Raw genomic sequence first — 10,975 nt, 5'->3', positions numbered from 1 at the left:
TTATTAACTGCCTATGTGTCTTGATTATCTTACAAGAGATGGTGTTCGCTTAAAGTTTGTAAACAGACTGGCATTTCAGTTAGAACCCCTTTACCAAAAAAGCCTTCAAGGTTGGCAAACAAAGCGTAACGAGGCAGTACACTGGCGAGGATACCAGAGGCCATTCTTTTTTAATGGATGTTAATGGTGGAGATGCATCTTTATGCTCAATAAGCTGGTTTTGTAAGGAAACGACTCATCACTTAATTATGTCCACCTGTCTGTTAAGCTTCATGTTTACACTAGTGATGTACAAAGTTTACTACAAATAAATTAATGTTTCATAAGAGACGTCACAGACAATTTTGCAACAGGTAAGTTTCACTTTTTCAGCTATCCCAATTCATTTGTATGTTATCCGCATATGGGGACAACCGTTGAAACATGTTAGCTGACCGTCATGCTCTCTCCTATGGTAGTCACAGAGGTTGGTATCGGTATAAAATAATCTCTGAGTGTTTGTAAGATTTACTTTGCACTTAACGTTCACCAAAAACAAAAAAACAAAAATCTGTCATAATTTACTTACCCATGTTTTTACAACCTGTATAATTGACATTTTTCTGTGGAACAACAAGGGAGATGTTACGCAAAATTATAGCATCAGTCACCATTCACTTCCATTGTATCTTTTTTTCTTTCATATAATGTAATTGAATGGTGACTGAGGTTGCCCCTAACATTCTTTTAAAGGGGTAGTTCACCCATAAATGAAAATTCTCTCATCATTTAATCACCCTCATGCCAGCCCAGATGTGTATGACTTACATCTGCTGATATAAAACTAAGAATAATTTAGCTCTGTAGGTCCTCACAATGCAATTGAAAGACTACCAACATACTGAAGCTTTAAAATGCACATTAAGGCAGCACAAAATCCATACGACTCCAGTGGTTAAATCTATTGCTCAGAAGCAATATGATAGAGGTGGCTGAGAAACCGATCATCATTTAAGTCCTTTTTTACTATAAATTCTCCTTCCTGCCCAGCAGATGGTAATATGCACGAAGAATGTGAATCACCAAAAACAAAAGTTAGTTGCGAAAGTGGAGATTGAATTAAATATTGATCTGTTTCTCCCCTTCACTTAACATGTCGCTTCTGAAGACATGGATTAAAACACTTGAGTCGTATGGATTATTTTAGGCTGCCTTTATGTGCTTTTGATCACCCGTTCACTTGTATTGTTTGGACCAAAAGACATATTGACATATTCTAAAAATCTTTGTGTTCAGTAGAAGTCATAAACATCTGAGTACATGAGAGAATTTAGCTTTTTGGGTGAGCTATCGCTTTAACATCTATCGTTTAGTTCCACGAAAGAAAGTTTTATAGGTCTGGAGCTACAAGAGGATGAGTAAATGACAGGATGACCGCATTTTCATTTTGAGGTAAACTATTTAAACTATCCCTTTAATTGTACCCTCAACACAGCATCCTGCCATCTGGGGGTGCAGCACACTGAGCACAGACAAACATTACACCGCGTCGACCTGAGAAGCAGCAGCGACAGCACGGTCAGCCAATCCGCTTTGCTGTTACTAACAACGTCACTGGCATCTATCTTTAAACCAATCAGCGACGCCGTTGCTTAACGGAAAAAGACTGGAGGATTTTCAAGATGGTGCTCGAAAGTACTATGGTCTGGTAAGAAATAAACAAACTCGTTACTTTAGATATATGTGCGCGTTTGCATCTTCTAATTATTGTAAATACTTATTTTTTTCCTTTTCATTTTGTCGCACGTATAACTGTTAGTTGAAATGAGAATGATTATGAGAATTGAATAGCCGGTCTATGGTTAAGATGACATTATCCTGAGTCATTATTCAGTTGACAGATCTACATAGACAGTTATCACTGCTTCGCGATCTTAGTCTAATATCAAATTATTTCGTATTCCACAACTGTCATTAAAAGGATATTGTTGAATGTGTCAGTGAGTGCCTAGTAAACTGACCTACCTATACAGCATTTTTAGTTTAAACGCTTTTGATTCCCTCATTTGCTGTCTAGAAAGGCAGCTCGCTTAGTTTTGATACACAACCTTTTAGCTAAAACACTTGTCTACTACTTGAATCCAGTTAACTTATTCTGGCTATACTGTAAATGAAAATAGGACCAAAATGGACTGATCTCACAAGGATTTTGGGCTCTCTTTCCAATATAAACATTGTTAACACTCTTTATAACACTGTTAAAAATGGATGATTATTGTTTATAGGGAAGGTGCTGATTGTCCTCTCTTGTGTTTACAGTGTGGACAACAGTGAATACATGAGGAATGGAGATTTTCTGCCCACCAGATTACAAGCACAGCAGGATGCTGTCAACATTGTCTGTCACTCAAAGACGCGCACTAACCCAGAGAACAATGTGGGACTAATCACAATGGCCAAGTGAGTGTATACATGTGTATATGTTTTCTTTCAGATGTGTATGATCTAATGGGAATCATTAATGAATGTGTGTATTAATACATAACTGTTGGTTTTGTGTAGTAATTGTGAAGTCCTCGCCACTTTAACACCAGACACTGGCCGCATACTCTCAAAGCTCCACGCAGTTCAGCCCCTAGGCTTAATCTCCTTCTGCACTGGCATACGGGTGGCACATGTATGTGAATTTATCATAGAAATATAAAACAAAAATACTGTTTTAATCAGCTCACATTTGCATTTGTGTATGTTTGAACCTAGTTGGCATTGAAGCATAGACAAGGCAAGAACCACAAGTTGAGGATTGTTGCTTTTGTGGGCAGCCCAGTGGAGGACAATGAAAAAGAGGTAGGTTTTTTTTTTATATCTTCATGAAGGACAATTGTTTTTAGTGTTACAGATTTCAGTGTTGGTTGCAAATATTTTTCCCAAATTTTTTCCACAGCTGGTGAAGTTGGCAAAGCGATTGAAAAAAGAAAAAGTCAATGTAGATGTGATCAATTTTGGAGAAGAGGTAACTAAAATTTCTTTCCCATGCATTTTGTTGTTGCACATTTTCCCCTTTTGATCACTTTAAAGATGCACTAAGTAGTTTTTTGCTAATTAAAAAAGTTTTACACAAAGGCATCAATATGTTGAAAATGATGTACATGGATGAATATTTCACTCATACCAGAAACCCAACAAAGCAGTTTTATTTTACATGGATCGGGTCGCCCCCTCATGGGTGCTGCCATGTTGACAGCCCATGACTCTGTGTCATGCAATTGTTGAGATAAAATGTCTAAATGGAGGTCCCTATTGGAGCCATGAAACAAGACGCCACTACCTGCAGCTCTCACTGTGCGGATCACAGATTAACAAACAACATCAAAATACAAAGCATGAGCACATGGCAGTGTTTTGCTGGCAGAAAGCTCGCAAGTCACAGTCAAGCGTGCAACAATGTGCAGAAATCTATTGGATTGAAAACAAGAATGTCCATACTAGGGGTGTGTTTAGAGACTGAGAAAAACTCAGACTAAAAGTAAACAAAACAGAAGATACAGTTGTGCGCAAAAGTTCATACCCTTGGAGAATTGGTTATATATATATATACACACACACACACACACACACACACACACACACACACACACACACACACACAATTTTTTAAGAAAACATAAGTGAGCAGGCAAAACACATTTCTTTTATTTCTTATGGATTCATATTCAACTGTAGGTTATAACAGAATGGCACAATCATAAAACAAAACATAAGAAAAAAAAAAAAGGTCTGCATACCCTTAGTTCTTAATATGGTGTATTGCCCCCTTTAGCATCACTGACAGTGTGCAGTCTTCTGAAATATTTGTCTATGAGGCCCCAAATTCTTGCAGGTGGTAATTCTGCCCATTCATCTTGGCAAACTGCCTCCAGGTCATGCAAAGTCTTTGGTCATCTTGCATGAATGCACGTTTGAGACCCCTCACCAAACATAGCGCTTATGGTTGTGACCATAAAGCTCTATTTTGATCTCGTCACTCCAAATTACACTGTGCCAGAAGCTGTGAGGCATATTGTAACCAGGCTTTTTTGTGGCATTGGCGCAGTAAAGGCTTTCTGGCAACTCCACCATGCAGCTCGTTTTTGTTCAAGTATCGTCATATTGTGCTCCTTGAAACAACCACACCATCTTTTTCCAGAGCAGCCTGTATTTCACCTGAGGTTACCTGTGGGTTTTTCCTTGTATCCCGAACAATTCTTCTGGCAGTTGTGGCTGAAATCTTTCTTGGTCTACCTGACCTTGGCATCAAGAAATCTCAGAATTTTCCACTTCTTTACAGTACTGACTGGCATTTTGAAGGCTTTGGATTTCTTTTTATATCTTTTTCCATCTTATAAAGTTCCATTACCTTGTTACGCAGGTCTTTTAACAGTTCTTTTCTGCTCCCCATTGGCTCATTATCTAGCCTGCCCAGTGCATCCACTTGAGAGTTAACAAACTCATTGACTATTTATACACGGACACTAATTGTAATTTTAAAAAGCCACAGGTGTTGGAAATCAACCTTTAATTGCCATTTAAACCTGTGTGTCACCTTGTGTGTCTGTAACAAGGCCAAACATTTAAGGGTATGTAAACTTTTGAACAGGGCCATTTGGGTGATATCTGTTATCATTGTGATTTTAAAAAGGAGCCATACAACTATGTGATAATAAATATCTTCATATGATCACTATCCTTAAATAAAAGATCATGATCAGTCATATTTTCAAATCAATGCCAAAATTTCTGCCAGGGTATGCAAACTTTTTAGCACAACTGTAAATAAACATATTCGGTGTAAAGCAGCAGCACTTAGTAAACAAACTTCCAGAATCCAGGACGATGGCTGTCACTATAGAGTCCAAAACCACAAGTACTACTGGGACTGATGGGACAAGTAAGAGCCAGCTAAAATCTTACTGAGTGTACCTTTAAAGTCTTCCTAATTTTCTAGATGTTTCATTTTGCATTTTTGAATCAATCTGTTCAGGAGGTGAACACAGAAAAACTGACTGCATTTGTGAATGCACTGAACGGTAAGGAGGGCACAGGTTCTCACCTGGTAACTGTGCCACCTGGGCCCAGCCTAGCTGATGCCCTGCTGTCTTCTCCCATCCTGGCTGGTGAGGGTGGTACCGTGTTGGGCTTGGGTGCGAGTGACTTTGAGTTTGGAGTGGACCCCAGTGCTGACCCCGAACTGGCACTGGTAAGATACAATTTGACCCCTGTTAAAACTAAAGAATCCTATCCGTAAGATGCCTCAAGGTCAAAAAACTGTCCTGATTTTAAAGGGCATTCCTCATTTTACCCATTAAACAGGAATGCAAATTATAATCAAAACAATTTTCAACAATTAATACAATTTTGACATTTTAAGCGGAGATATGTGTTTCAGTTATTCTTTACCATCTCATTCTTTCTTTCTCTTACTAATTCACTCTTACAGGCCTTGCGTGTATCTATGGAGGAGCAAAGGCAGAGACAGGAAGAGGAGGCCCGCAGGGCAGCTGCCCAATCAGTGGCTGAGGCCGGCCTTCCCTCATCTACTGCTGATGGTAGGGATGCAAATAGGGGCATCTTGTACTGCAAATCTCTTAAAATTGTTTTTTTACATATTTCATTATTAATTCTCTATTAAAAAATAAACATGATCCTTAAAACTCTTTCAAATGTTATATTAGACCCTAACGGTTGCATTGTATAGCCTAAATGAGATATGGATTATTTTTTATGCATTGTGCACCCTATTCATTTGCAGGTAAAAGAGTTGCATTGGTGTTTTCTTTTACCTAAACAAACAATTTCAGTGTGCAACTTTAATATTTAGTGTTTGATACTTTCACTCGAAGTTGATACCCTTTGCAAACAATCTGGATGTTCAGTGTGTGACTCAACTTTCAGAATCTGAGGATGCTCTTTTGAAGATGACTGCCTCTCAGGCTGACAGTGACGTAGCAGCATTGCCAGACTTCAGCAGCATGACAGAGGAGGAGCAGATAGCTTATGCCATGCAGATGTCCCTGGCAGGTGGAGGTTTGTAACGTTCTTGTACCTTAACACCTACAGATCTGAGTTGTCATGACTTGTTTATTCCTATGAGAAGATGCTAATCTTAGAATGTAATCTGTGCTGTATGCACTTTTGGAAATGTAAAATGAAGGTATAATACTTTTAATGTAATATTGACATGTCCTATCCTGTTTCAGAATTAGGAGAATCAATGGACACAGGAGCTCCAATGGACACTGCCAAATCTAAAGTAAATAGCTCAATAGACAATACTAGTATTAAAGAATCAAAATACTACTAAAGGTTCTGTTTATATTAGCTTAAATATTAAGTTCATCCTACCACATTTTAACCATAAATCAAACTGCAAAAGTATAAAATCAAATGCATGTGGTTTGTCCAGTGCGCACAAATTATTGCAGCTAATTTTCTAATGTAGCTAATGCCCCAATACCTCAGTATTCCTTCATCTTAGCTTAAGAAGCATGTGTGTAGCATGGAATACAGCTTATCATTCACTAATTTGAACCATACGAATTTACAGCTGTTGCCTACCTGTGGCATTTTATATTCATTTTTATATGCTTCAGCAAAGGGTTTAGGATTTTGTTGTGCCTTTTGAAGAACATTGCAGTCCACAGCATACTTTTAGATCAGGCAATGTGTGGTGGTGGGAGTGTTCAAGGCATTTAATTTTATAGTATCAAAGTGCTGATCAGGAATTGATTTTAATGAAAAACATTTGCTACATTCAACTTTTGTTCATTATTGTCATTCCAAAGTCTTTCGTTTTGCAAGAATTATGTTCCCTTGTTCTCCCTGCTGATGTAGCTTTTCTTTTGCACTTTTATTAACTGACTCCACAGGAAGAGGATGATTATGATGTAATGCAGGACCCAGATTTCCTCCAAAGTGTTCTGGAGAATCTGCCTGGCGTTGACCCCAACAATGAGGCCATCCGCAATGCCATGGGTTCTCTGGCCTCTCAGAGTGGTAACAAACAAGAGGGGAAAAAAGATGATGAAAAGAAGAAATAAATTCAAAGACTGTTATGTGACTTATTGTGATTAAAGTATAAGCTAACTGGCATGTGAAAAGCAAAATTAGTAAAATGCCAAGTTGCCAGCAGAAGTTATAAAAACCGACATCTGATGTTTTGGAGAAATTTAAGATGCAGACCAAGTCGTTGAGACATTTACTTTCAAATGATATATTTGCAATGTTGTGTGGTACCTCAAAAATTCACACATGGCTTGCTAAAGATTTTTCCCCTTAAGACATATGCACAATTTGTCAAATACTTCATGAACCTGTGCATAAAGATGCAAATGTTTTTGCGTTTTTCTATTGCCATTAAAACATGGTCTAATCAAATGCCTTGGTTCCTTATTTTGTTAATACCATATAATTCACTAAAAAAATTTGTAAGAACATCTAAGCTCCTCAAAAATTGTTCTTTCAGTGAAAATAAAGGATGAATGACAGATGGTACTTTTATTTTTATAAAAATACTTTTAAAGTGGAAAGTATAGTTTTAAAGCATCTCAGAAAATTTTCTTATCACATTATGTATACTTTTGTCCCATCCAGACCTTTATAGATGAATGTCAAGGCCATCCAAGGTTATATATTTAACCACCTTTCAACAGTACAAACCAATCCAGTTGTAATATGTGTAAAATAACATTTAATGTAACACTTTTACATGAGGTGGACTAACAGGTGGTGGGTTTATGTAGATGTATGTACAGTTATTTACAGATTCTTACAGGTCTGATTTCTGTATGTACAGTATATGAACTTGATTTATATGTATCAGCAAAGATTGAATCTCAGACACTACCAAACCCCTCATTGAAGGCACATGTGGAGATATCTAGACAATAATGGATGGCACAGAGAGGACTGTGATGAGGCAAAGTGTCATCATAACCCGTGTAGTACAGTATCTAGGAGTGGATGGTGACTATCAGCTTTGAAACAATTTGTTATATTATTTTGAAACGAATGAAACTGAGAGTCCAAAGAGCTTGTCAAAAGGAAGAATTGTGGTAATGCAGCTGTATCGCCAATGGTTTTCATCCAGAATGTGATCCTTTTAGCCAACATCTGTTTTAAGCATGCATAAAGTAAACAAAAGTAGAAATGTGAGACGGGTAATGGTGTCAAACATGTTTGTGAACTCTTACAACATGCTTTTTAAAGCAGAAATATACAGAAAACATAAGCTACCTTCCAACATTAATATACAACAATAACAAAAAGCTATAATAATGATCAGTGTACATATGTATCCCCCATTGCATGAATTATGTAATGCTTATAAAGACCCAACACAATGGTCAGTTTTTCAGTACAATCTGCACATTCAAATCTGTCTTCTGACTCCAATGTAGTTGTTTCTACCTCCATGTCAACAAATGTAGACTTTCTCTGATACTTGCGGCTGTAATTAATTTCATGCTGGATATTGTCGTTTGCCATCTCTTTAATGCTTTCACTTGACTTTTAAGTTCATAATGTGGAGTGGTGGTGGCGTAGTGGGCTAAACCACATAACTGGTAATCAGAAGATTGCTGGTTCAAACCCCACAGCCACCAACATTGTGTCCTTGAGCAAGGCACTTAACTCCAGGGGGATTGTCCCTGAAATAAGTGCACTGTAAGTTGCTTTGGATAAAAGCATCTGTAAAATGTAAATGTCTTGTCTTGACCTGATGTGTCCTGATCCAGATGTGCTGTCAGATTGAGTAGTGACTAAAGGGCAATACCACCTAGATCTTATGGGACCTACTTGAGCTAACTTTAAAGCTGTAAGAGAGTTGTTTCAGTTGAAAAAATAATGTGTGCATTTTTAACATATGCTGCAAATCTCAGGCCAATTTCATCTTAAAGGAAAAACTCCATCTATGAGAACTTAAGAATTAATTTATTTTACAAAGGCTGATCCATTTGTGTACATTGCTAGTAATCCGAGACCCACATCTTAGCAGAACCTTCAAAAGCCAGATGGCTTGTTGGTCTAGCGGAATGATTCTCGCTCTGTGTGGGAGAGGTCCTGAGTTCAAATGCTGGATGAGCCCGGCAACTTTAGAATGCAGGAGGTAAAAAGCCCTGCATTTTTAAGTCATGAAAATCATGAAGTTGCAGCACAATGTGCCAGTAGAATACGGTAAGATGTTGCAGGACAGAGTAGAAGAGCATGTGATTCCATGGTGTTATGGATAGCACTCTGGACTTTGCAACCTGCAACTTGAGTTCAAATCTCAGTAGTATCTACCAGTTTGAGGGTGATTTTTCAATTGAAGATATGATGGGTGTGTGTTTAATATGCACTGTCAAACCTGAGGCCAAGTTCACTGTAAAGGAATGACTTTCTCTTTGAGAACACGTGCATCATTTTGGCTGGCAAAGGCTGTTCAAGATGAATACAATGCTAGTAATTCAAGACCCACATTTAACAGTGCCCATTGTGAAAATAAGGCTTGTGGGTCTAGGGAGCTTTGCTTTGTGTGCCAAAAGTCCCAGGTTCAAATCCCAGATGAATCAGGAAATTTTATAACAAGAGAGGCAAAAAGAAATTAAATTAACAAGTCTTTGCAGTGTTAAAGTCTTTACACTCCATGGTGTAATAGTTAGCACTCTTGACATGAAATCCAGTGATCCAAGTTCACGTGCTTGAGCCAGCTGAAAAGATAAAAGAGAGCTGTTTCAGTTGAAAAAATTATGTGTGTTTTTAACATATGCTGCCAAACCTCAAGCCAGTTTCATCTGGAAGAAAAAACTCCCTCTTTGAGAACACAGGGCTCAATGTCTCTTACAAACATGATCAAATTGTATACATTGCTAGTAATCCAAGACACATATTTTAGCAGAACGAACTGACACTTGAAGGCTTGTTGGTCTAGGGGTATGGATCTTGCTTTGGGTGCAAGAGGTTTAGGTTCAAATCCCAGACAAGCTGGTGAATTGAAATGTACTTGACTTTGCAGCACATTGGTACCAGTAGAATCCAGCAAGGTTTTGCATTACAGAGAATAAGGCATAAGGTTCCATGGTGTAAGGGTTAGCATTGTGATCTTTAAATCCAGTGATCTCAGTTTAAATCATGGTGGGACCTTCTTGAGCCAACTATGAAGTTCTGAGGACTTGTTTTAGTTGTGCAAATGATGGGTGTGTGTTTAACATTAACTGAAAATCTATCACCCAAGTTCATCTAAAAGGAAAAGTTATGTCTTGGAGAACACAGGCAAGAATTTGGCTCGAGGAGGCTGTTTGATGTGGATACACACATTTGGCTCCAAACTATGGAATAATCTTCCTAACAGTGTTCGGACCTCAGACACAATCTCTGTTTAAGTCTAGACTAAAGACTCCTCTATTCAGCAAGGCATACACCTAATTTATCCCTCAATTCATAGTAATGCTGCTTTAGTTAGGTCTGCTGGAACTGAAAAACACTTCTCTTATTCTTTAACCCTGCTTTAAAGTGAATAGCATTTATGCTAATATTATTCTATTTTTTCACTGTCTAAACCTCAGTATTAAATCCCAAGGTTCCCAGAGCCTGCCAGATCCATCTCCGGTCCTGCCTAATGTCCGGTTCCTACTGTGTCACTGAGTGATGAAGACCAACTGTAGCATGTGCCAGCCAGACTTCACTTCAGTCTACTAAGACGGACTTCACAGAGGATGGGCTGATGCAAACTCAAAGACATGGGATTCTTCATGAGCCACTGTCTGAAGCATGTCTCAGGATGGAGTTCACCAAAATTACCTGCAATAAGCTTCCAGCCAGACTTTGAGAACACAGGCAATATAATATTAATATGTATACACTGCAAGTAATACAAGACCAACATTTTTGCAGAACCCAAAAAATTCAAGCTCATAGGTCTAGGGCTATGACTCTCGCTTTGGGTGCAAGAGGTTCTGGGTTCAAAAAGCACAATGCAAGA

At 38.2% G+C, this 10,975-nt stretch overlaps 1 protein-coding gene across 1 annotated transcript; it reads left to right on the top strand.

Annotated features, from left to right (window-relative positions):
- The first annotated feature begins 1,644 nt into the window (after positions 1-1,644).
- On the top strand, positions 1,645-7,386 carry psmd4a (proteasome 26S subunit ubiquitin receptor, non-ATPase 4a). Its single transcript, XM_052136142.1, has 10 exons — positions 1,645-1,687; positions 2,299-2,439; positions 2,542-2,656; positions 2,740-2,826; positions 2,924-2,992; positions 5,000-5,215; positions 5,456-5,564; positions 5,911-6,042; positions 6,216-6,268; positions 6,885-7,386. The coding sequence occupies exons 1-10, from the start codon at positions 1,662-1,664 to the stop codon at positions 7,053-7,055; spliced, it is 1,119 nt and encodes a 372-aa protein (XP_051992102.1). The 5' UTR covers positions 1,645-1,661; the 3' UTR covers positions 7,056-7,386.
- Positions 7,387-10,975: the final 3,589 nt, after the last annotated feature.

This window comes from Xyrauchen texanus, chromosome 10 (assembly GCF_025860055.1).
Source record: "Xyrauchen texanus isolate HMW12.3.18 chromosome 10, RBS_HiC_50CHRs, whole genome shotgun sequence".
Taxonomy (NCBI): domain Eukaryota; kingdom Metazoa; phylum Chordata; class Actinopteri; order Cypriniformes; family Catostomidae; genus Xyrauchen; species Xyrauchen texanus.
This window is presented reverse-complemented; position numbering and strand designations above follow the sequence as displayed.